General features: G+C 48.1%; 2 protein-coding genes across 6 annotated transcripts; one reads left to right on the top strand and one right to left on the bottom strand.

The window, feature by feature from the left end:
• The first annotated feature begins 18 nt into the window (after positions 1 to 18).
• LOC101157784 (serine/threonine-protein kinase N2) lies at positions 19 to 17888 on the top strand. Of its 4 annotated transcripts, none has more exons than XM_020706354.2 (20): positions 19 to 1749; positions 1954 to 2089; positions 9168 to 9319; positions 9430 to 9643; positions 10426 to 10512; positions 10921 to 11030; positions 11373 to 11516; positions 11722 to 11797; positions 11872 to 12064; positions 12308 to 12440; positions 13967 to 14019; positions 14106 to 14163; positions 14236 to 14327; positions 14438 to 14614; positions 14689 to 14751; positions 14822 to 14898; positions 15029 to 15171; positions 15254 to 15361; positions 16200 to 16280; positions 16497 to 17888. In XM_020706354.2, exons 2-20 carry the CDS (start codon positions 1960 to 1962, stop codon positions 16698 to 16700), a joined length of 2295 nt encoding a protein of 764 aa, XP_020562013.1. In that variant the 5' UTR covers positions 19 to 1749; positions 1954 to 1959; the 3' UTR covers positions 16701 to 17888. The 4 variants fall into 4 exon arrangements, with proteins under 4 accessions (XP_020562013.1, XP_020562015.1, XP_020562014.1 ...); XM_020706356.2 differs by having other exon boundaries at positions 1846 to 2089; positions 12308 to 12419; XM_020706355.2 differs by having other exon boundaries at positions 1846 to 2089; positions 15029 to 15162.
• A 794-nt stretch (positions 17889 to 18682) lies between these two features.
• On the bottom strand, positions 18683 to 26636 carry LOC101157545 (probable palmitoyltransferase ZDHHC12). Of its 2 annotated transcripts, none has more exons than XM_020706358.2 (5): positions 25334 to 26636; positions 24654 to 24787; positions 23743 to 23832; positions 22945 to 23108; positions 18683 to 21097 (listed from the first exon to the last, which is right to left on the bottom strand). In XM_020706358.2, the coding sequence occupies exons 1-5, from the start codon at positions 25428 to 25430 to the stop codon at positions 20782 to 20784; spliced, it is 801 nt and encodes a 266-aa protein (XP_020562017.1). In that variant the 5' UTR covers positions 25431 to 26636; the 3' UTR covers positions 18683 to 20781. The 2 variants fall into 2 exon arrangements, with proteins under 2 accessions (XP_020562017.1, XP_020562016.1); XM_020706357.2 differs by having other exon boundaries at positions 22945 to 23111; positions 25334 to 26630.
• Positions 26637 to 27361: the final 725 nt, after the last annotated feature.

Here is a 27361-nt window from a genome sequence, read left to right as displayed (position 1 = left end):
ACAGCATCTCTTAGATCTCAGATGTTAATATAAGTTTATATTTGTTCCACTTGTAGTTCTTCTTTGATCCTCCACATCAACGATACTTGACCCATTTGAACCATATTATTCCAGTGTTTGATCTCTTTCTGTCTCCGGTGCAAAAGAATCTCTTCAGTTTTTGCTTCACTCAAAATGTAGCGGTTTAATAATTGTCTTTTTTAAATTGAGCAATCACAGCATTACAGAACATTGAACTAGATTAAACATTACAAGACATGGGTTGACGTCATAAACAAAGTCTTTGAAGGAACCCAAATGCAGAAACAAAGCTAATACCAGAATAAAGATTCATCTCAACAAAGTGAAACAAAAAACATTTTTATTCACCTGCAGAAACAAAAGGGAAGTTCTTAATCTACTATAGATTGTTTGGATTTTTGTGAACAGTTTCAGTTTGTTTTTAAATATTCTATATCTTTTGTGTTTGTTAAACTTAGCAAGGCAAAGAATTATGTTTAAACAGATCTCTTCTCTTTTATTTTCTAATATGATGCAAAATATGATGCTGCTTAATGAAAATGTTGCCAGTTATGGAAAAATATCTTCCCACCGGTCATGTAGCTGTTCCCAAAATATTTGTTAATAACTGTTGCATGGTTTCAATTTCCCTGTACACATAATTAAATAGTAATCTTGGTAATTTCGTGTTTTGAAAGCACAATTCTTGCAAACTATTTACAGATCATATTTGATAAACATTTCTAATTTTTATGTCTTTCTGAAATATGTTTAATTGTTAGATAACCAGTACAATTATTATAACAGGGGTTTTAAAAATATACTGTGCACATACCTGCAATAAAGCCTTTGAAAAACACCATAAAGATATTTTGAAAAGCGGCTCTTTAACCTGCTTTGCAGCAATGATTGATTTATTGTGAAAATCCATCCACATGATAGCATGTTTGGAAAATCTGTCTGACTTTGTCCATTTAAATGCACATCTCACTGCTGCATGGAGAGCAGCTCCATGCAGACTTTTATGCCAACCGGTTCAAAAGATGCTTCATGTGTTCATCTTCCTCTTTAGCCTCATCAGAAATGCGCCTCTTCACTCGTTTCAGTGACGGGACAGGAGCAGCAGCAGCAGAATGGCAGGAGCTTCAGAGCCCTGTCCTTGTCGTCACTTTAAGATTCAGAATGGTTGAAGGGTTTGCGCCCTGCAGAAGCTTCTGCCTGAACGTGTTCAGCCTTAGACCGCCGTCTGAACGTGGCTGACGTCCAGACGGTCAAATCTCCATCCCAGCAGGCTGATCTCTGCTGTGTCCCGGCAAGAGCAGCAGCTCTGTGTCCTCCGGTTGGTGGCAGGACAGGAACATGTGGTCACGCGGCGGCCAATGCCAAGCCCAGAGCAGACGATGAGGGCTGGCAGAGCAGCAGCAGCAGCAGCAGCAGCAGCGCTGCCTCTGAGGAGGAATTCTTCCGTCCTCCAGCAGAAACAAGCCCTCTAAAAGAGGCAGGACAGAGACAGGAGGGTGTGGGTCTGGATGTAGCAGAGATGCGGAAACAAACAACAGGACGCGCCGGCTGAGCCAAGCCTCAGGATGTCAAAGTGCCTCACCAGAAGAGTGTGTCCGTGAACGCACCGTGACACCGGGGACTCACCGGGATCCAAAGATAGTGAAGGTGAAGAGGTGCAACGTGAGAAGCCCCCCCTCCAGGATGACAAATTAGTCCTTTTTCAGCGGGGAGTCGAGCAACCATCAGGTCGGTGAAGTGCAAAGTCATACCCTTTCTGCTGGACACAAACATGTTGTTCTCACTTCTTTTTCTGTTTTCCTGCTCGCTGTTGTCCACTTCAAGCATGAATGGATGTGTTGTGTTGTGTTGTGTGATGTTGTGTACACACGCTTCAGTCCTAAGTCATCTGTCAGTGCGTAAGTGAGGCTTCGATGTGATGTTGTTATCCAGGATCAGATGCTGTCCACAGCCCAGCAGATGCTGCAGGATAGCCGCACCAAGATCGAGCTGATCCGACTGCAGATCATCAAAGTCGCCCAGGCCGGCGCCGGCGGCAGCAGCAATCAGACCAGCTCCACCCAAGGAGGTCAGTCCAGTTCAGGGCTTCTTCACACGCATGCCAAGAGTACAGAGTGACTCAGAAATGTTGGCTCTGCGTTGATTCTGTCTGTGCATGTTAGGGAAGCAGATTACATGGAGAAAACAGATTACATGGAGAAAACAGATTACATGGAGAAAACAGATTACATGAGCTGCAGCAGCAGGCATGTCCTGCTATCAGCAGCACAGATCCGGTTCGTTTGATTGAATGTGGAGATGCTGATGTCCAGCAGGATCACACCTGCAGGTTCTGAACGCCGTCACATCTTCTCTGAATGAAGCCAGCTCAGAAAAAAAGGCCCGGAAATGTCCGTTTGGTTCTGTAGCATAACAAGCTAAAATTCCTGAATTTGGTTGATTAACATTCGAATTTGCAAAAACTCTGTTGTATTTCTTTCTACATATAAATGTAAACAGTTATCACAAATAACATACCATAAACATGCTGTCATATCGTCTCCCACTGATGTCAGGAGTCGTGGTTAAAGGTGCTGAAAGTGAAAGCAGAAGCTAAAGTCAGGCAGAAACGATGACACGTTCTCAGGTGACAAACTGTTCTTTTGGGAGGGGTCACGAGCCAATCAGATCACTCAGCAGTCATGCAATGTAGCCTAAAGAAGTTATCAATCTGAGGAGAGCAGTCGGCTAAACCCAACAATCCAAAAGAAGGAGGGACAGTCAGGATGTAGAAGCCACACCTCTCATGGCGTTAGAATTTAATTTGGCGGCAACTTGCTTTGGTTTCTTTGTTTTTCTATGAGTGCCCCCCCCCCCCCCCCCCCCCGGTCAAACTTCTCATCATTTCAAAACTTAAACTCTTTTCAGACGTTAACAATTTACGGTTAATCTGCAATGCACCGTGGGGGGGGGCTACTTGCCAGTGGTCCCCCTCCCATTGGTCGTAGCACTGCTTTGGGCCCCTCCCCTCTGAGATTTATCTCCACCCTGGACATGTTGAGCCCCTTGGTGGGGAGGTGCCCCACCCGCAAATTTAACCTTAGCCTTCATACCATTTGTCCTTACCAAAAGGGGGGGGGGGGGGGGGGGGGGGGCTCCTGGCATTTCATGCTTCATTTTGTTGTTTGGGAGTTTCCTGGCTGGGAAGCAGGACCGAGTCCTCATCCCCCCCCTCCCCCGTCCAGGATTCTTCTCTGGGACGTCTGAGCTACTGTCCCCTTTTAAAAGTCCCTTCTTTACCTCCAGGGGCAGATAGACAGTTTGTGGAAGGAGGAGGAGCAAATGTTGAGGCAGGCATTTCCTGTTTACCAGGAAGTAAACAGGAAACAATCAAAGCAATTAGTGAGCAGCTCTGCAGCTACAGTCACACACAGTCACACACAGTCACACACAGTCACACACAGTCACACACAATCACACACAGTCACACACAGTCACACACAATCACACACAGTCACACACAGTCACACACAATCACACACAGTCACACACAATCACACACAGTCACACACAGTCACACACAATCACACACAGTCACACACAGTCACACACAGTCACACACAGTCACACACAATCACACACAGTCACACACCGTCACACACAGTCACACACAATCACACACAGTCACACACAATCACACACAGTCACACACAGTCACACACAGTCACACACAATCACACACAGTCACACACAGTCACACACAGTCACACACAGTCACACACCAATCACACACAGTCACACACAGTCACACACAGTCACACACAGTCACACACAGTCACACACAATCACACACAGTCACACACAGTCACACACAATCACACACAGTCACACACAGTCACACACAATCACACACAGTCACACACAGTCACACACCAATCACACACAGTCACACACAGTCACACACAATCACACACAGTCACACACAGTCACACACAGTCACACACAATCACACACAGTCACACACAGTCACACACAGTCACACACAGTCACACACAATCACACACAGTCACACACAGTCACACACAATCACACACAGTCACACACAGTCACACACAATCACACACAGTCACACACAGTCACACACAATCACACACAGTCACACACAGTCACACACAATCACACACAGTCACACACAGTCACACACAGTCACACACAATCACACACAGTCACACACAGTCACACACAATCACACACAGTCACACACAGTCACACACAATCACACACAGTCACACACAGTCACAACACACACAGTCACACACAATCACACACAGTCACACACAGTCACACACAATCACACACAGTCACACACAGTCACACACAGTCACACACAGTCACACACAGTCACACACAGTCACACACAATCACACACAGTCACACACAGTCACACACAATCACACACAGTCACACACAGTCACACACAATCACACACAGTCACACACAGTCACACACCAATCACACACAGTCACACACAGTCACACACAATCACACACAGTCACACACAGTCACACACAATCACACACAGTCACACACAGTCACACACAATCACACACATCACACACAGTCACACACAATCACACACAGTCACACACAATCACACACAGTCACACACAGTCACACACAGTCACACACAGTCACACACAATCACACACAGTCACACACAGTCACACACAGTCACACACAATCACACACAGTCACACACAGTCACACACAATCACACACAGTCACACACAGTCACACACAGTCACACACAATCACACACAGTCACACACAGTCACACACAGTCACACACAGTCACACACAGTCACACACAGTCACACACACCCACACACAGTCACACACAATCACACACAGTCACACACAGTCACACACAATCACACACAGTCACACACAGTCACACACAATCACACACAATCACACACAGTCACACACAGTCACACACAGTCACACACAGTCACACACAATCACACACAGTCACACACAATCACACACAGTCACACACAGTCACACACAGTCACACACAATCACACACAGTCACACACAGTCACACACAGTCACACACAATCACACACAGTCACACACAATCACACACAATCACACACAGTCACACACAATCACACACAGTCACACACAGTCACACACAATCACACACAGTCACACACAGTCACACACAATCACACACAGTCACACACAGTCACACACAGTCACACACAATCACACACAGTCACACACAGTCACACACAGTCACACACAATCACACACAGTCACACACAGTCACACACAGTCACACACACCCACACACAGTCACACACAATCACACACAGTCACACACAGTCACACACAATCACACACAGTCACACACAGTCACACACAGTCACACACAATCACACACAATCACACACAGTCACACACAGTCACACACAGTCACACACAATCACACACAGTCACACACAATCACACACAGTCACACACAGTCACACACAGTCACACACAATCACACACAGTCACACACCACACACATCACACACAGTCACACACAATCACACACAATCACACACAGTCACACACAATCACACACATCCACACATCACACACAATCACACACAATCACACACAGTCACACACAATCACACACAGTCGCACACATTCACACACAATCACACACAATCACACAGAGTCACACACAATCACACACAATCAAACACAATCACACACAATCACACACAGTCACACACAATCACACACAGTCACACACAATCACACACAATCGCACACAGTCACACACAATCACACACAGTCACACACAATCACACACAATCGCACACAGTCACACACAATCACACACAATCACACACAGTCACACACAATCGCACACAGTCACACACAATCGCACACAATCACACACAATCAAACACAATCACACAGAGTCACACACAATCACACCCAATCAAACACAATCACACACAATCACACACAGTCACACACAATCACACACAGTCACACACAGTCACACACAATCACACACAGTCACACACAGTCACACACAATCACACACAGTCACACACAATCACACACAGTCACACACAGTCACACACAATCACACACAGTCACACACAGTCACACACAGTCACACACAGTCACACACAGTCACACACAATCACACACAGTCGCACACATTCACACACAATCACACACAATCACACAGAGTCACACACAATCACACACATTCAAACACAATCACACACAATCACACACAGTCACACACAATCACACACAGTCACACACAATCACACACAATCGCACACAGTCACACACAATCACACACAGTCACACACAATCACACACAATCGCACACAGTCACACACAATCACACACAATCACACACAGTCACACACAATCGCACACAGTCACACACAATCGCACACAATCACACACAATCAAACACAATCACACAGAGTCACACACAATCACACACAATCAAACACAATCACACACAATCACACACAGTCACACACAATCACACACAGTCACACACAATCACACACAATCGCACACAGTCACACACAATCACACACAGTCACACACAATCACACACAATCGCACACAGTCACACACAGTCACCCACAGTCACACATAATCACACACAGTCACACACAATCACACACAGTCACACACAATCACACACAATCACACACAGTCACACACAATCGCACACAGTCACACACAATCGCACACAATCGCACACAGTCACACACAATCGCACACAGTCACACACAATCACACACAGTCACACACAATCACACACAGTCACACACAATCACACACCGTCACACACAGTCACACACAGTCACACACAGTCACACACAATCACACACAGTCACACACAATCACACACCGTCACACACAGTCACACACAGTCACACACAGTCACACACAATCACCCACAGTCACACACAATCACACACAGTCACACACAATCACACACAGTCGCACACATTCACACACAATCACACACAATCACACAGAGTCACACACAATCACACACAATCAAACACAATCACACACAATCACACACAGTCACACACAATCACACACAGTCACACACAATCACACACAATCGCACACAGTCACACACAATCACACACAGTCACACACAATCACACACAATCGCACACAGTCACACACAATCACACACAATCACACACAGTCACACACAATCGCACACAGTCACACACAATCGCACACAATCACACACAATCAAACACAATCACACAGAGTCACACACAATCACACCCAATCAAACACAATCACACACAATCACACACAGTCACACACAATCACACACAGTCACACACAGTCACACACAATCACACACAGTCACACACAGTCACACACAATCACACACAGTCACACACAATCACACACAGTCACACACAGTCACACACAATCACACACAGTCACACACAGTCACACACAGTCACACACAGTCACACACAATCACACACAGTCGCACACATTCACACACAATCACACACAATCACACAGAGTCACACACAATCACACACAATCAAACACAATCACACACAATCACACACAGTCACACACAATCACACACAGTCACACACAATCACACACAATCGCACACAGTCACACACAATCACACACAGTCACACACAATCACACACAATCGCACACAGTCACACACAATCACACACAATCACACACAGTCACACACAATCGCACACAGTCACACACAATCGCACACAATCACACACAATCAAACACAATCACACAGAGTCACACACAATCACACACAATCAAACACAATCACACACAATCACACACAGTCACACACAATCACACACAGTCACACACAATCACACACAATCGCACACAGTCACACACAATCACACACAGTCACACACAATCACACACAATCGCACACAGTCACACACAGTCACCCACAGTCACACATAATCACACACAGTCACACACAATCACACACAATCACACACAGTCACACACAATCGCACACAGTCACACACAATCGCACACAATCACACACAGTCACACACAATCGCACACAGTCACACACAATCACACACAGTCACACACAATCACACACAGTCACACACAATCACACACCGTCACACACAGTCACACACAGTCACACACAGTCACACACAATCACACACAGTCACACACAATCACACACCGTCACACACAGTCACACACAGTCACACACAGTCACACACAATCACACACAGTCACACACAATCACACACAGTTACACACAATCCCACACTGATGGAGGTTTTCAAATGAAGCTCCTGGAAACCTTCTGGAAGTTCTCACATGAACCTGAATGTAAGTAAGAACATTCTATTCACAGACAGAAGTCACACGGTGCTTCACAGGTTAAAATATATAAAATCATAAAAGACAAAAAGCATAAACCTCGTAAAAGTTTCAGTTCATATATTTTGCAAAAATAAAAAGTTTTATTTGACCTTTAAAAGAGTTTATAGAGTCCAGGGAACACCGGGACAACGGGAGCTCATGTTTAGGAAGGATCTGTCTCCTCTGGTCCGGAACCGTGTGGACGGACCATCAACAGGTTCTGATCCACAGACTTCAGTGCACCAGATGGTCTGTAGGGGTGATCGGATCCCAAACATATGGAGGAGCCTGACAATGGAGGGACCCTAAAACTCAGCACTAAGATAGTATATTGAAAGCGGTAAACAACCGGGAGCCAATGAAGAGCTTTGAGGATCGGGTAGATGGGATCCGTTCTCTTAGTGCGGGTCAAGAACCTCGCAGCAGAGCTCTGGATCAGCTGCAGGAGAGACAGCTCCTCCTTATTCAGACAGGAAAACAGACTGTTACAGAAGTCTAGAAACAAAGGCATAAGAAGTTCTAAATCTTCACATGACACTGAGCTTAGAAATGTTCCTCATCTGGAGGAAACAGTTCTGGATCCGCTGTTTGGAGTGTAATCTGAAGGTTGAATGTGTGCAAACGGAATCATTTCAGTGCTAACGGCAGCATTCCAGAGAACGGATGCCACCTTCATGCTGCAGCTCTGACTCTCCATGTCGCCTCCTCAGAGACGTCTTCGGAGGGCTTGGAGGCCGTGGACGCCCGTCTGGCAGAGCTGCAGCAGTACATGCGCAGAGAGTCCGACGCGTCGGTGCTGGCCAAAGATGCGGTGAAGCAGCTGGAAGGAATCTCAGCTCTGGACCAGAAGGCGCTGGCGGAAGTGAGGGCTTTTTTGAGCCGTTCTGCCTCACAGAAATGTTCATGCACTCAGGGTCATATGATGGACGCATGAAGAATGAACAGAAAAAGCTGATTGTTTTTGTCCTTCAGGCTCAGTCTCGGGTGCAGGAGTCCTCTCAGAAGCTGGACCTTCTCCGACTGTCTCTGGAGAACTGGCTGAAGAAGAAGCAGCAGGCGTCAGTTCAGCAGCCCGAGGAGGAGATCCAACCTTCACAGGAACTGCCATCGCCCCCCAGCAGCAGGCCCGGGCGTCCTCTCCCAACATCCTCGTCCACCATCTCCATCAGACCTGCAACTCTGACGGGTACGAGTTTATAAAAAGCCTGGATTCTGTTTACTGGAGTGTTCAGGGAACCAGAGCAACTGTAGCTGCTCAGAAGTTCCCAAAACCTTTTAGGAATTGAACCAAGAGTCCCGTTTTATCAAGACAAATCTGACCACTCCACAAAGAACAGCTTCTGTTTCTAGATGTCTTCATTGATGTCGTTTCTTCTCCTCGTTGCCTGCTTGCTGTAACCAAACGTGACTTTCAGCCCTTCATCAACGGACTCTTAATTCTCTGCAAGTCCCTTTAACTCTTCATGTTTGCATCTGTGAAACCTTCCTAGCAGAGATGCGAAAGGTCATCAACATGTTTAAACCTCAAGTCAATCTTTCAAGAAAGAAGCCAGCGAGCTGCCGTTTGGTGACAGCGGCACTGATGTGCTTCTACGAGCACACGCCGAGCTCTGTCAGAGGATGATCGGGACCGTAATCTCCCGGTTCTGGACTGCTCCGTTGTAAGCCGGAGGATCAAAAAGCTTTCTGGTGACGTAACAAGGAGACACATGCTGCTGGGTCTGCTCCTCTCTGGGGTCAACGTGGGAGAAGGGAGCTGTGAAAACTCCTGACGGCAGAGCAGACAAGTATAAGCCCAGCGTGTACCGGAGAGAGCTCTGACGAAACCCCCCCAGAACCCCCACAAAGGAAAATCTTTCCTCTTTTAGGACAAACTGATCCTAACTGCTTGAGCGTAAAGCAGCCACCGAGACCTGTGAACGGGAAGGCTGCTACACATTTCATGTTTTTTCTTTCTGACTTTTCCAGGCAAACTGGAAGTTAGACTTTTTGGATGCAAGGATTTGCTGAAACCCGTGGCAGACGCTGAGGACGGCTCTGCACTTCCCCTCAAAGGTGAGGAACTTTCCAGCGAGTCGACGGCCATTCTGCTTTTCCAAAAGCTTGTCTTCAGTTTTACCAGCAGGTTCTACCTTTTCTGAAATGATGATTTGGAAGTCCAGGTGTTCTACCAGAGAAGAAGGTCCAATTGAACAACTTTCACTTGTTTGGGAGTTCTGAAGCTACGAACTAGAACCAGCTGATGGAATAATGTTTTTGGATACAAACAAATCTTTTTATTTTTATTAAATCACAGACTTCTTTCTTCTGTTTTAAAATAAAAAAGAAGCTTTGAGTCTGGGAATCCCCGAATCCCCAAATGAACCGGAACCAGATCTGCGGAGGTGTCTGGGTCTCACCCTGGTTCTGACACATACGTGCATCCGCTGTGGAGTCCGGGCCTGATCCAGTTCCTTCTCTCAGCTCAGGTCAGAGCTGTGCTGCGGCTGGATGGTAGAGCGGTCGGCCGCACCGGCTGGGCGGCTGTCAGCGGGCTGAGCTGGGACCAAATGTTCTACATTCAGCTGGAGCGGGTCAGTGAAGCTGCACTTCTGATTTCACACGTGGAACAGGTCAGCACGCTTGTGTTGGTGCAGTTCTGACTGTGGCCAGCAGGTGTCCCTCTTTCACAGCGAGTGGAAATGAGGAATGACTTCATGTCCCCACAAGAATGGAAGGTGAAAGGTAGAAACAGCAGACTGGATTTGGATTTTTTTTCTTTGCATTTAGTCAACAAACACAAATGAACTATTAACAGAAGAGTTTCTGATCTCCATCTAAAAGAAAAGTAAAAGCCGTTTCAGCAAAGAGGCCTAAATGTAGCACACACTTTCCATGCTGCTCACAGTTTCAGTCAGGTGCGTGTCTGTTGACAGTCTCGAGAGCTGGAGGTGTGCATCTACTGGCGGGATCAGAAGACGATGTGTGCCGTCAAGTTTCTCCATCTGGAGGAGATGATGGAGAACCCAACTCACAAGCAGGTCTTCAGCCTGGAGCCACAGGGCCTCCTCTTCATCAAGGTGCCTGCATGGGAGTTTTGTCATCAGAGCCGCTAGAACAAACTCTCACCTCATAATCTTCTTTATTTTACTCCTTGAGTTTGAAAAAGATAAAGAACTTCATGAATCAATTGAACAGAATTCTGTTTTTTAACATGTATGAGACAGAGCAGTGCGTTTGTGAATGACATACGGGAAAGAGTTACACGTTATTCATTTTTATTAGCTTCAGTTTGTTGACACTGTGGTGGAGCGGCAGCCCAAACTGAGACGTCAGCGATGCCTCTTCACCAAAGAGCGAGGTAAAGTCGTGTCGGCGCCTGAATGCTTTTGCCTTTCTGTCCAGCCCGTGGTTTGAGTTCAGCTTTCTTTCCAGGGAAAAATTTTCTCCGAGCAGCCCAGATGAACATGAATTTGGCCACGTGGGGTCATCTGATGATGAGCATCCTCCCTCGCTACACCTCCTTCAACACCTTCAGCTCACAGCTCTCTACGAGCCCTGACCCAGAGGGCAGCAGGACCCCTGATCCCGCTGAGGAAGACCCCCCCAGCGCCAAAGCCCCAGCAGGGTCAGCAATTACTCCAGATGATGAATGAAACGCAAACACTGTCAGATGTTCTAGAAGCATCGCACTTCTTTTACAAAAGAAGGCATCTGGTGTGTGTGTTTGGCTGAAAAGGAGGTGACATTTCTGATTCTTTGTGTCACATGACTGTTGATCATGTGACCCGTACGTATGTCAGCCTTTTCTCCATCCACCCCTTTCACTTTGTCTGCTCGCCGCTAAACTGGTGTTTGTGCTGATCTGCAGAGAGGCTCTGGTGAACAGCCTCACCAACACCCAGGAGCCTCTGGCCCCCCTTAGCCTCGGGTCAGGCGGGACCCCCCCCAGCATCATCACTGCAGGACACGAGCCTCCAGAGGTGAAACAGCAGCAGAAACTGGTGAATTCATGAATTTACCTCTGATAATCCATCCCACCTCCTACCATGGATGGATGGATGGATGGATGCATGGATGGATGGATGGATGGATGGATGGATGGATAGATGATGGATGGATGGATGGATAGATGATGGATGGATGGATGCATGGATGGATGGATGATGGATGGATGGATGGATGGATGGATGGATGGATGCATGGATGGATGGATAGATGATGGATGGATGGATGGATAGATGATGGATGGATGGATGGATGGATGGATGGATGGATGATGGATGGATGGATGCATGGATGGATGGATGGATAGATGATGGATGGATGGATGGATAGATGATGGATGATGGATGGATGGATGGATGGATGGATGGATGGATGGATGATGGATGGATGGATGCATGGATGGATGGATGCATGGATGGATGGATGGATGATGGATGGATGGATGGATGGATGGATGATGGATGGATGGATGATGGATGGATGTGTGGATGGATGAATGGATGGATGGATGATGGATGGATGGATGGATGGATGCATGGATGGATGGATGGATGGATAGATGATGGATGGATGGATGGATGGATGATGGATGATGGATGGATGCATGGATGGATGTGTGGATGGATGGATGATGGATGGATGGATGGATGGATGGATGGATGCATGGATGGATGGATGGATGGATGGATGGATGGATGGATGGATGATGGATGGATGGATGGATGGATGGATGGATGGATGGATGATGGATGGATGCATGGATGGATGTGTGGATGGATGAATGGATGGATGGATGATGGATGGATGCATGGATGGATGGATGGATGGATGGATAGATGATGGATGGGTGGATGGATGGATGATGGATGGATGATGGATGGATGATGGATGGATGGATGGATGGATGGATGGATGATGGATGGATGGATGGATGGATGGATGGATGGATGGATGATGGATGGATGCATGGATGGATGCATGGATGGATGGATGGATGGATAGATGATGGATGGGTGGATGGATGGATGATGGATGGATGGATGATGGATGGATGATGGATGGATGGATGGATGGATGGATGGATGGATGGATGGATGATGGATGGATGCATGGATGGATGTGTGGATGGATGAATGGATGGATGGATGGATGATGGATGGATGGATGGATGGATGATGGATGGATGAATGGATGATGGATGGATGGATGGATGGATGGATGGATCTATCTATCCATCCATCTATCAGAGGAGGAATCATGGGAGCAGGGGGGGTGCATTCTGTCTTCAAAAACAGCTGTTTTTTTCAAAATGTGTTGAAATGTTTTTTCCCTCATTTAAAGTGTTAAAAATCTTTGTCTGTTTTCCAGAAAATCCTCCAATTTTCGGTTCTTTGTAATGAAGTTGAACAAAAGCCTAAAACTGCAACCAACCAGGATACCCAGACTTTCTCCAGCTGTGCTGCTCTCTCTCTCTCTCTCTGTGGACTTTTCTGACGTCCTTCTGTGTCTTGTGTGTCTCCAGGTCTCCACCAGCATGTCAGAGGGAAGCGCCCCCCCGCCAGCGTCTGCTCTGAAGTACTCATGCGTCCTCATGTCTGCAGGTCACCAGCAGACGGCTCAGAAACAACAGCTGAACTTTGTCCGCTGTGTTTTCTTGCCAGGTTGCAGGTGGAGGATTTCAGGTTCATGTCCGTTCTGGGACGTGGACACTTTGGGAAGGTAGGGGTCTCCGGTTCTCCTCCTGAACTCAGCAGAGCGGCTCTTCTCAGTCTCTGTCCTTTCTGTGTGAAGGTGCTGCTGGCGGAGTTTCAGGAGACACGGACGCTGTTTGCCATCAAAGCCTTGAAGAAGAGAGACATAGTGAGGCGTGATGAGGTGGACAGGTGAGTGAGGGACCTGCAGCAGGCTTTGGTCTTCAACCAGCAGGATTCTTCTGCTGAGGTTGGTGCTGCAGCTGGAAGCCGCTTGGTTGATCTGGGGTTTCGTCCTGCAGCCTGATGAGTGAGAAGAGAATCTTTGAGATGATCAACGCCTCCCGTCATCCCTTCCTGGTCCACCTCCACGGCTGCTTCCAAACCTGCGACCACGTCTGCTTCGTCATGGAGTATCTGCCAGGCGGCGACCTGATGATCCACATCCACTCTGACGTGTTCACGGAGGCGCAGACCAGGTGGGCGAGGCGGACCGCGTGCAGGCGGGTCTCAGACGGTTCTGATCTCACTCCGGTGTTCGTGTTCCTCACAGGTTCTATTCTGCATGTGTCCTGCTGGGCCTGGAGTTCCTGCACCAGAACCAGATCATCTACCGGTAGGTGAGCCTGACCCAGCTGTGAGGAGCGCCGGCCGCGCTCAGCAGCCGTTCTTTGTGTTTCCTGCAGAGACCTGAAGCTGGACAACCTGCTGATGGATGCTGAGGGATTTGTCAAAATCACAGACTTCGGTCTTTGCAAAGAAGGTGAACTGGAGAGGAAGAATCCTCCTTTCCCCCCACGCCGCGGCTAAAATGTTCAATCGATTAAGAAGTAAACCAACGATGACTCCTCTGGTTCAGCAAAGGTAGCAGACGCTTTCTGACACCCCAACAGGAATGGGTCACGGGGATCGGACCTCCACTTTCTGTGGGACCCCGGAGTTTCTTGCCCCCGAGGTCCTGACCGAGGACAACTACACCCGAGCTGTGGACTGGTGGGGGATGGGCGTCCTCATCTACGAGATGCTGGTTGGAGAGGTTGTGGTCTGCATGCGCTAGCATCAGCGTGGCTGCAACACCAGCTCAGTCTGCGCTAACTCTGAACTCCTCTTCCTGCTAGTCTCCTTTCCCTGGTGAAGATGAGGAGGAGGTGTTTGACAGCATCGTCAACGATGAAGTGCAGTACCCGGAGCTCCTTCCTCCTGACGCCGTCTCCATCATGCAGAAGGTGCAGAACAGATCCTTGTTGAGAATCCAGAACCGACCTGCAGACGTCCTCGGGGCTCAGACCAGATCAGATCAGAACTTTATTTATCCCTCAATGGGGAAATTGTTCTCCACATTTGACCCATCCCCTGGGAGGGGCAGTGAGCTGCAGACGAGCTGCACTCAGAAGACGAGGGGAGGGCGGGGTTCAAACCGCCAACCCTTCAGTTACTGGACGACCTGCTCCACCGCCTGAGCCACTGGCCGCTTTTGTCTTTTCCTGTAAACAAACATTTTAGTTTTATGCTTCCTTGTCCAGATTCTAAATATGATTTTTTTTTTAAAAGTCCATCCGCTTTGAATTGAGATAAAAGCCAAAGTTCAAGCACAGCTGTCAGGTTACTGACCCAGTGGCCATGTGGTGCAGCGTCTGCCCTGAGACTGGAAGGTCGTGAGCTGGGTCATCCCGAAAATGAGACCCGATTCCTTGCTGCTTGACGCTCAGCATTAAAGGGTTGGATCAGGGGGGTAAACCACCGGCGGCGTCTGCAGCTCGCCGCCCGCAGCTTCTTCTCTGCGGAGCTGGGAGGAGCTTTCCTGGCGACGTCCGAGCAGCAGAGAAGCCAGCAGCATCCCTGAGGCAGAGGACGGGCAGCAGTTGCCTCAGGGATGCTGCAGAAGTCACCAGCACAGAGATGATTGTGGTTACATGAGCCAAAAGCAGTGAAGTGGGCGTCCAGGTGAAAAGTTCTGGGCTCTGCCGGGCCTTCCTCCATCTGCGTTTGACCTCAGCAGAGCTTCACGTTAAAGCTGCTCTCGTAGTCATGACGGCTGACGAAGCTGAGCATCTGTGTTCACAGCTGCTGAGGAAGAATCCGGCAAAGCGTCTGGGAGCTGGAGAGAGGGATGCCAACGAGGTGAAGGGGGAGGAGTTCTTTCAGGTAAACCTCTGTTTTCTTTGTCTGCTGTGAGAGGATTTCTGATGAAGCTCCTAGGATGACCTCTGGAGGCCCGGTTACTTCCTCACTCTATCATCTGATCACAAGTCCGTCTGTCTCCCAGAAATGCGGCTGTCAGCTCATAACGGGCTCATGTGACTCTGAGGAAAACGCCTTCTGCTGTGCGGAACAGAACTGAACTCTTGACTTTCTCTGCAGCTCCTGGACTGGGACGCCCTCCTGGCGAAGAAGGTAAAGCCCCCGTTTGTGCCGTCAATCAAGGAGTCCACAGATGTCAGCAACTTCGACAGCGACTTCACTCGCCTCCAGCCCGTCCTGTCCCCCCCGCCCAAACCCTCCAGCCTCTCTGCGCAGCACCAGAAGGCGTTTGCAGACTTTGACTTCTGCGCCGTGCTCAGGTGAAAGAGGACGACAGCACGCGGTCCCGTCCGTCCACGATCTACCTCACCGGGAACCGTCATCTCCACCCTGCAGATCCCACCACCCATTCTGTGCTTAGAAGAGACCAGAGGGAAAGACACCCAGGAGCTGAAGCAAAGCTGGACTTCCTCCTGATCCCTCTCTCATTCTGCAGATCAGCTGCTGCAGCATTCCCACTGTCAAACTGTGACCTGTCGATCTTTAGAGCCCCCTCCCCTCCTGCAGCCTGACTGGACCTTTCAAACGTCTCCTGACTGTTGATGAACAGCAGAGGGGGCCATGCGCTCCACCATGCGCTCCGTTTTCGGCTCATTTCTTCTCTAAACGACCCTTTAAAGTTACTTTGTGATGTGAGCGTCTCCTCATCGAAGCGCTTCAGCTGCCTTAAGCTAACCGCTAACATGAATCTAGATACAGCTGGAAAAAAAGCTCATAATCTCCTGTTTCATCATGTAAAGCGGCTTCAAACTGGTTTCACAGTTCATACAGTCATGATGTTTGAAACCATGACAGTTCAGAAACTTTGATGCAGAAATGTAATCTGAAAAAACACGGAGAGCAGGACAATGCTGTCAGAAGATGGGTCAGCGCGGGAAATTCCCCTCACCAGCATCGACGGTCGGCTGCAGCTCAATCTGAGAAAAGCATGCGGATGCAAACGCGTGGAGGTGGTATGATGATTAGGGAGACGTTCCTCCATCCATCCATCCATCCAGATGTGACGTTGACATGAACTGTGTCCAGCTAACAGATCAGGTGATTCCAGCAGAGACCGTGGAAGCAGAAGAACGGCATGGAGCTGGACTCTGACAACACATGAGCTCAGATCATGAGGAAAATCCACTGAATACGGCCAGCTATGACCCCCCTCCCAAAAAACAGACAGGGATGGCGTTCTATCAAACATAAATCGTCTTTATTCAGTAACAGAATGTAAACAAAATCAAAACTCTCCTCAAAAACAAATCTTTCAAAGAAAACTGAACTTTAAAAAAACTCTTATCCTGGGTGGAATAAATCCCTGATACCAGAACCTCCTAAAGGCAGTCATGCACACGAGAGCCAGAATCCAAATTCAACTGCATTTGTTCTGATCGTTCACATCTTCAGCTGTGTAGAAATGAATGTCTGGGACTGGGCCGCACAGAAAAAATAAAATAACTTACATAACTTCCGTTTTATTTATTTCAGGACCTGAAAGATCTTTTATTTTGAAAAATTGCCAGATTCTCTGTTCCATCCGTCTATGAAACTCTTGACGCAGGCCAATTGGCTCCTCTCGGTCACGTGATAGGATACCGCTAAAATAAAACACAGGAACTAGCAAAATGAGTAAAAAACAAACAAACGTCTGGAAAGTTTCTTTGCCAAAGTGGGAAAGGCCCATCCAGGAGACAGAACAGGAGCCTTCAACCTCCAAAAAAATAAAGCTACATATAATAGACAGTATCAGGAGTCCTACCTAAAATACGGATTTATCCCAACGGGAGATTCCCTTCATATTCAGCATTTTGGTGAGTTGGATTTTCCATGCTCTTATTTTGAAGGCATGTTTAAATGTTACCATAGCGACCAGAGAGTGTTGCTCATGTCATAATTCATGTTTATTGTTTTGTTTAGTAAATACCACAGTTTTCATGCAGGTCATATATTACTATGTGGTACTGTAGTGTGGGTCACGTGCACGTTTGGTCTGCTGTGGGAGTTTAACAGGCTGCAGGGGTTACCGTGGGAGCTGGCAGAACAGGGAATTATGGGAATCCATCCCCTTTGCCTGCTTTGGTCAGAATAGGGTTGATCACGGGTCTTTCTTTTTGCCTACGGGTTTCATTTGGCAGTTCTGTTGTTTCAGCCTTAGTTATTTCTTCCTGTTGTGTTTACTTATTTTATCACCATGAGTGTGGGAAGGAGGGGGGGGGGAGGTGATGACACCTGTGTGACGTCCAATGTTTAGCGCGTCAAAATAAAATCACGTGTCTCTGCCTTTATTGCAGCGTTGCTGCAGCGTGTGTCCGCCACATATAACATGCATATAACATACATATAACATGCATATAACATACACATAACATACATATAACATGCATTTAACATGCATATAACATGCGGTCCGTGAGAATTTGCCAGACGTCAAACCGGTTGGGGACCGCTGCCCCAAAGGATCCTCAGAGGAACTCCTGCGTTTTTCCTCGGTTTTCAGAGCTGGCTTTGGGCCGAACAGCTTCGGGTCGTTGGACTCGTGGTTCCCGCTCAGCTGTTCTCTCAGAAAAATCAGCCATGGTCTGTAGTTTGATGCAGAGCGACACCTGAACAAAGATGCTCTGAAAGCTCCTCAGAACCACAGCAGGTTCTGTTGGGCTCAGTCTCCAGCTGAGGAATAGTTCTGGCTGTGGTTCTCCACTGGGATCACATCCTGAGTTCTTTGGCTGAACAATCCTGAGCTCTGCTGTCGCCGTCTCTTCGCTGAACCCTGAATCTGAGCCTTAGGTGCCGTTCTTCATCTACCTGCAGACCGCTACACGTCTTCATCAGAACATCGGTGCAGTTCTGTGTCCAGGGATTCTCACCAAGGCTCTCCTGAAGGTTTTGAGCCCCGTCAGACCAGGACTTAGCTGTCACTAGAAGCTCTTCTGTCGCAGGAACAGCAGGTCTACAGTCATGACCAAAAGTGCTGAGAACGACATCAATGTTGCTGCTCAAGTTTTTATAATAGCAATCAGCATAAACTCCAGAATGTTCTGAAGAGTGATCAGATGAACTGCAAAGTCCTTCTTTGCCATGAAAATGAGCTTAATCCCAGAAAAAAACCTGCTATCCTTAAAGGACCTCAGGGATCATGTCAGTCGTTAACTCAGGAGAGAATGTTGACCGAACAGCCATGAATCCAGAATGGTACCAAACACCCTCCAACAGCAACTCCTTCCAACAATCCAACAGTTTGGTGACCAACAATGCATCTTCCAGAACCGTGGAGCACCGGACCCTGAGGCTAAAGTCAGGACTAAGGGGCTCAGGGACCAAAACATTGACATTTTGGGTCCATGGCCTGAAAACTCCCCAGATCTGAATCCCATTGAGAACTTGGCTGGACAAACAAAAACCCACCAACTCTGACAAACTTCTGCTGTCAGTCATGATTTGGCCCAGAAGTTGATTGACAGCATGTCAGTCGGACTGCAAACACTGAGTCTCTGCATAAATGTCATGGAATAGCTGATAGAAGCCGTTGACACGCATGAAGGGCTTGGAATTCTATTTCAGTTCATCACAGAATCAACGGAAACAAAGATCTGAAAGCAGTTTAGCGGCAAACTTTGTGGAAACTAAGATTTGTGTCCTTCTCTAAACCTTTGGTCACGACTGTTCAGATCAGCTGGAGAACATTTTCAGTTCTTCCAGCAAAACGCTAATTGATTAATTAGCGTTAATTGATAATTGATAATAGATTAATCTATGAATTGACTTCATTGACTTCATTGATTTCTATTCCTATACTCAGCCAGATGGATGTCTGAGGCCAGCTGAAGGGGTTTGCAGATTGATGCTTCGTAAGACGGTTCTTTATTCTGCACATCCTCTTCAGCGCGTCTCTGAGCTCCGCCTGCTTTACCCAACGCCGTGGGTGTGACAGCGCCACCTGCTGACCCGCTTTGTGCTGCTGAACATGCTAGCTGTGTGTTTCTGTGAGCGTCGGTCTGTACCTCATTCTGCTGTCAATAAACAATGGCCTGCAGCAAAAGCGGTGTTATTTTCATCAGTAGACCTGCAGCTCCTCAGGACCCTCCTCCCCCCCACATGGGGGTCTCCACCAAACCACAACATCTGATCCTTTCTTCCCAATTCCCCATCAGAGACTTTTGGCAAACGTCCTCCTGCAGACGTCACGCCGCCCGCTCAAACCGATGAGTATTGGGCGTCGTTGGGTTCAGCGTGACGCTGTGCAGACGCACGTCTCTCCTCCATGTAAATACAGGCCTTTATTAAACAGTCCCGGCTGTAGTCTAGGACGTTCTTCCTCTGTGGTCAGAGGCTCCGTCACTGCGTCTCCAGCTGCCACTCGAGCTCAGACGGGATCTGCGGTGCTTCTCTGGTAGACCTGCTCCCACATCACCGTCCTGCAGCTGCAGAAGAAGTCCCACAGGTTGCAGACAGAGCCGCGGTCGAACGGGTTGTCCTCCTCCCTGCAGTCCTTCAGGTACAGGATCCTGTGGCGGGACATGAACTCCCAGGTGGTGGAGTTGATGGAGACCAGGTAGAGGTGGCAGCCCAGCAGCAGCCCCACCACCACAGAGAAGACCCCCACCACGGCGAGCGCGGCCAGCAGGAACCCGTTCACCCAGAGCCACTGCTGCCACGTTGGACCGGGAGAAAGGCCCGACCTGGAAAACATCCAGCCAGATGAAAGACTGACGGCCGGAGACACAAACTCACAATCCAACCAGGATTCATCCACATTTGTAACATACTTCACATTTTCCTCCCCTGTCACACATGTCACCATGTCTCATGACATCATACATGAATCCACGTGGAAAATGTGAGGAAAGTTGTGGTCTTTTCACCGATGAATGAACGCCGTTAAAACCACAGAAGAAGTAGGAATAAACCATAAAACTAACGTGTCTCCCGCCGTTCTAAACCCAGATCACGTTCCCCATCAGTGTGTGAGCAATCCAACGTTTGCTGAATTCTGCTTCACACTGATAGGAGGAGCCGACATCAAAGGATCACAAAGCGACGTGGCTATGAACGCCACAGGCCAGATCTTCCTGTGGTGACATTTCTGACACCTGCTGCTTAAAACCAACGTAGAACATGAACCGTGTGATTATTGTGATGTTTCTCTGCAGTTCATCTGTGATTTATGGATCAAGTATGTAACTAACATGATGTGTGCGCTGTAGACATGATCTAAAAGTTATACATCGGTGGTTCATGCATGAAAAGTCAGTTAGACAAACGTGGAACGGTCGCGGAAAGACACATTTGTATTTGCATCTCACAAGAAAATTGTGAATGATTTACATAATAATTATGTATAAACTATGTAAAATACACATAAACTGTGTAAATCTAAACTAATCATTAATTCTGATCAGATAAAAACAGGATTCACGTAAAGACCCGTTGGCTGACCAATGACCCTCGACGGACATCTGAGCACATCGACGAATGAGGAACGCAGGAAACGCTCATGGATGACGTGGATCATGAAAGACCGACATTACATACGTGGAAAATGAACAAATGTAGGAAGCAGCTGTGCGACACGACCTTAAAAGGATTATAATACAAGAAGGGTCAGTCAGGATGAAACGGATCTCGCTGATGTCCTGCAGACACGCAGCGCTGTGAAGCTTTGCTCCAGGAACAGGCAGTGCCCCCCCCCCCCCCCGCCCCTTACAGACAAGAACACGTTTGGACTCATCTGACCTCAGAATCCTTCTGAACTTTGATCCATCTGTCCCTCACAGGCCTCTGCAGGTTAAAATGAAGGTCCAGAAGGATCTTCATTGTCATCTACAGAGGCCTTTGAGGGACAGAAGACCAGAGACCTGACACACAGAGATTTCTTTGACCTTTTAGTGCTGCTCCGCTCTGTAGATGCTGAGACTTTTAAAGCACTTTGGCATCGTAGCACATGGGTTGAAAACCTTCTACAATCCATCTTTCACTCTGCTCATCTTCACTTCTGAGATTCCATCCTGACTATACGACACACCCGCCATCATGTTCCCCCAGCGGAAATGTTGACAGATGATTTTAGTCATTTGTTGGCCGTGTCACTCAGCCGCTACGTCCATTTTGGGCATTTTCCACTTTGGTGATGCATGCTGTGAAGAAGACATGACCTGGTGTCAGTTTAGCTGTTGGGGGGGGGGGGGGGGGGGGGGGGGGGGGGGTTCACCTTCACTGCATCACATCCTGACTAGGACACGATGAGAGGTGGGCTCCTCCACCTGCATCCTGACTTTGGTATCACCTGTTCAGGTTCAAAGACACTAAGCAGGTTTAGGGTTTAAAAGCGGTTAGATCTTTTGGCCACACCCCCTCCACAGTCAGAAGCAGAAATAAACTGTCTGACTCGGCTGTTTGCTCCGATGTGGAGCATATTTTAGTAAGATCCTAAGCTTGGGTTGAGTCTGCTTCACTCCTGACAGGACGCCGTCTGCTCCTGAAAGGAGGTCAGACCACAAACACTCATCTGTGCCGCAGACGGACGTACAGAGCCGTGCGCAGAGCCCACAGCAGCGCCAGCAGCTGCACCAGCAGGTACACCACGAACCAGCGGTGGTTCCTCTCCCCCACGCAGTTCTCCAGCCACGGGCAGTGGTGGTCGAAGCGCCGCACGCAGCGCCTGCACGTCCTGCAGTGCTTGGCTCTCATTGGCTGCTGGAGACACAGACAGACAGACGGATAAAAAGTGCGTTTGTGTTGGTTTTAGCATCAGGGACTTAATTTTTGCCTTTCATTTGAAGAGCGCACGGTGAGAGAAAAGTGACAATATACTAAACCACTTCAAAGAATTCAAAAGCCCTACAACTAAAAATGAAATGAACAAATATGTCGAAGCTTTGTATTAGCATTTACAAACGATGCAGACACTGTCAGGAAAGTTATTCCAAAGGAAAGAAGCTTCACTTCCGACCTCAGCTCCTCCTGCTCCCTGGCCTCCCACGGACAGAGTCAAACCAAAAGACTGTAGCTGCAGCCGCATGTCTTTCTGCAGACATGCATGCAGCTGATGCCAGCAAACGCTCCTCTGGTTTACAGAGAAAAGCTTGTTGTTTGAAGGAGAACTGCTTTTTTTCTGTCACACTGACGTCAACAGGAGAGAAAACGAAAAAGAGCAGCATCTATTATGGAAGGAAAAGTGTGACAATTATGAAGATGGAGACACTGAACGGCAGTCGGAGCAGGAAGACCTGCAGCCCCCCATCACCACCTCCATGGTGACGTGTACGGAGGCACAGAAAAGGTCAGCGGCTGCAGAGACGCAGGTGTGGCGTCAGCGACTGCTTACCTGCAGCCGACAGAAACCGCAGCGCCGCAGCTGAGGGGCCAACGGCCGAGGAATCATCGCCTCCGATTCTTCATCCGAGGCCTCAGAGCCCTGTGAGAAACGCAAAGGTGGGGGTCACACGTGCACAGACCTGTCACCCACAACCCCCCCCACGCACGCACACGCTGTGCGTGACCTGCAGCCGCATCCTCGCCACATTCCCACAGTCCTGCTTGTCTGCTATCAGAGCCTCCCCAAACACCAGCAGAGCGCCATTTTTCCTTTCATGAATCCAGAGGGAGGAGCTTTCCTCAGGAGGGAGGAGCTTTCCTCAGGAGGGAGGGGCTTTCCTCAGGAGGGAGGGGCTTTCCTCAGGAGGGAGGGGCTTTCCTCAGGAGGGAGGGGCTTTCCTCAGGAGGGAGGGGCTCTCCCCAGGAGGGAGGGGCTTTCCTCAGGAGGGAGGAGCTTTCCTCAGGAGGGAGGAGCTCTCCGTCTATGCGTCTGACCATGTAGCTTCCACAGCAGCTGAATGCATGGAGGAGGTCTAATAAGCATCTGGGTCCAACACGACTGAGTCAGTTATACTATTTTCAGACGTTACTTTGTTCTTTTGTGAATGAAACCTTTTCAGCTTTTTGCCTGATCACTTTTAGGGACAACAACACGACTTTGATGGTTTAAACTATAACTTCAGTCGTCTTTAGGCCTGATTTCATCGACCAAAGAAGTCAACTCCACAACAGGAAGAAAAAGAGACGAATACAAAGAACATGAACAAAAATGACTAAAGAGTGAAATCAGAAAAGTGCGGGAAAACGCCGTCCAGCCGTTCCAACACCGCTCTGGGCGTGAACGTGGACGCCATCAGAGGAGAAACGGAAGACGCTTCCACGTTCAGACTGCAGTCACATCCAAACGGATCTCCTCTTTACCTTCTCAGAGTCGCCGGGAACAAATCCAGGATCCATCAAGGAGACGGTGAAGTACAGGATCACGGAGACCACGACCAGCAGGAAGAACAGCGCCGGCGGCAGCAGCTCCCCTCGCTCCTCACACCGACGCAGATCTGCACACGGGGGAGAAAGAAATACAACAAACACATGTGCTCAATTCTTAACAGGATTCACTTTATTGATGTGGGTGGGCGTGGCTAAAGCACTTCAAAGCACCAAGCGCACCAGCTCTGACCACATGTTCTGGGTTTAAAGCTGCAGTGCAGATGAAGACTCACTTCATCAGCAGACTGAAGGTAAACACAGCTAGAGACTCCCATGGGGAACCCTGGCCTGGGGGGGCCAGAACCCTGGCCTGGGGGGCCGCTGCCATTGGCTGAACACACCTGATCCAGGTGATCAGCAGCATGTAGGCAGGACAGGTTTATCACATTAACAGTAAGAATATTGTCATTAATAACACAGAAATGTAAATAGAGAAACTTGTAGTTAGTAACTTTGTGGAAGTAACGGGAGAAGTTACTGCGTGGAGTCCGGAGAAGATCGTACAACAGTACTTTGGTACTTTAGTTACAGTATTAGTACTAGAGAAGACACCAAACGGGCCTTCTAAAGACACACAGAGTAACAGACTGGGTCGGAACGTGTCCGAACCTCACCGGTGTTGTGCAGGAACAGCGTGACCGTTATGACCCACGTCAACAAGGTGTGCGCCGCTCGGACCGCGAACCCGGTTCGAAACATGTTCGGAACCATTTCCCCGCCGCTGACGAGCTTCCGAACAGGCTCACAAAGAGTAGCGGAACCTCAGACTGGAGCAGAACACAACCAAAAGGTTCTTCTTCATCGTAACGAGCCGCGGTCGGTGGGATCCTGTCATCACTTCCGTGTTTTGGTACGGTGGCCCACGCGGGACAAGGCGCACACGCCTCACCCTCTCCCGGCATTAGATCTATTTGGCGGGAATTCTGAGGCTCACAGGCAACATTTAATCAGTTAAAACTACTATTCAACCAGAGCCACAAATGATTTTAGATGGAAGTGAAGGAAAACCGTCCCGGGGTTTAGGGTCTTCAGGGGGATCAGTGCCTCACAGGAAGAATCCAGACTCTACAGCTGAAGAGGATTTTGAAGGGAAACTGCTTCAGTTCTTTCAGGGAATGCCTTTGCTTTTCTCAGAATTCAATAATAAAGACAATCTACAGACTTTCTTCTTTCCAAAAATGGCTCAATCGTAACTTTTCTCTCAACAGCAGTGCTGCAGATTCCCGCCTTTTAGTCTCAAGTCTTTGTCAGGATGACGGTACATATAAGGGACACTCTTTGGACATTTGAGTCGTTTCACCGCTGAGCAGGAAAACGGCAACCTTTTCAGTCCCAAAAGCTGGTTTCTGTCACGATCCTGGGCCGCTCCACCCTTTGGCCGCTCATCTCAGGAGTTCAATCAGCTGATTTACTCCACCTGTGGGTCTCCCTTCGTAAGGAGTTGCAGCACTGAAGCACCACAAGAATCGACAATACCTCCGAATCCACGGCAAGCCAGCTGGTCAGTAGTCTTCGCTAGATTTAATTTCACCCGCTCAAATGGCCCTGGTTCCAGGAACCTCAAGGCCCAGGCCCTACCCCGTCAACATGAGAACCAGGAGACACCACCCGGACTTGGCCCGCCTGGCTGTTCTTCAGCCCACAGCCCATCAACCCACTCCTTCAAACTGACACCACAAAACCAAATTTCAACCCACATTTCCTGAGGTTACTCAATGGTGTCACACCTGTCGATCGTTTTGTCATCCAGATGTACCCTCATCATAGTGCAGCAACGTTTTTGGTGGTCAACCCTCTGAGCTGATGTGACTAAATGTCTCTGCTTGTCAGGAGTGTTCACAGTCAACCTCTAACAGGCGTCATCCCCCAGGACCTTTGCATCCACTGCCTGTTCCTAAGCGACCATGGCCACATCTGTCATGGTCACATCTGTCATGGCCACATCTGTCATGGTCACATCTGTCATGGCCACATCTGTCATGGCCACATCTGTCATGGCCACATCTGTCATGGCCACATCTGTCATGGCCACATCTGTCTATGCATTTTGTCGCTGGTCTCCCACCTTCAGCAGGTAGCACCACCCTACTGACAGTTGTTGACAGATTTTCCAAGATGGTGCATTTGATTCCACTGCATTTACACAGATTTATCAAACTCATAACAGAAATCATGAAATGCATAGATTAAAAAAAAACAGAAAATAAAACAAAAAAGACACTTAAATCACATTTGCTTAATTAAAAACAGTGATCATTAACTAAAGTCAAGCAGAGCTTGATTTATTGCTTGAAAAGAAGTGAGTTTATATAATCCCACCTCCACTGAGTTCATTCATTTTATGGTTTTACAGTTTTTGTCATCCGGTTCTGATCAGATAAGATTTTCTTCAAGTAACAGAATCCAGTGTCCAGTAATGATTGATTATCTTCAGAAAACATTCATTCATGATTTCAGTAAACAGTAACGGTAACAATTATCATTGATTATCATTAGAACACATGATCACATTAAACCAGTAATTATTGCTACACATTCAGATCAAGTAAAGAAAATCAATAGTTATTGATTGTAATATAAACATTTGAGTAATCATTATTGCACAATGTAATACTTATTGGTTGTAGTTAAAAGATCTTTGA

The sequence above is a fragment of the Oryzias latipes genome, chromosome 9, assembly GCF_002234675.1.
Source record: "Oryzias latipes chromosome 9, ASM223467v1".
Lineage (NCBI taxonomy): Eukaryota > Metazoa > Chordata > Actinopteri > Beloniformes > Adrianichthyidae > Oryzias > Oryzias latipes.
Note: the sequence above shows the minus strand (reverse complement) of the source record. Positions and strands in the feature narration are given on the sequence as shown.

Coding starts and splice junctions, on each gene's coding strand:
- LOC101157784 (XM_020706354.2), top strand. CDS start 1,960: ATGCTGTCCACAGCCCAGCAGATGCTGCAGGATAGCCGCACCAAGATC. Junction 12,441..13,966: donor TGAAACAGCAGCAGAAACTG/GTGAATTCATGA, acceptor GTGTGTCTCCAG/GTCTCCACCAGCATGTCAGA. Junction 15,172..15,253: donor ACGAGATGCTGGTTGGAGAG/GTTGTGGTCTGC, acceptor TCTTCCTGCTAG/TCTCCTTTCCCTGGTGAAGA.
- LOC101157545 (XM_020706357.2), bottom strand. CDS start 25,430: ATGGTTCCGAACATGTTTCGAACCGGGTTCGCGGTCCGAGCGGCGCAC. Junction 23,112..23,742: donor GCGGTTTCTGTCGGCTGCAG/GTAAGCAGTCGC, acceptor CTGTGTCTCCAG/CAGCCAATGAGAGCCAAGCA. Junction 21,098..22,944: donor TGGGCTCTGCGCACGGCTCT/GTACGTCCGTCT, acceptor GATGTTTTCCAG/GTCGGGCCTTTCTCCCGGTC.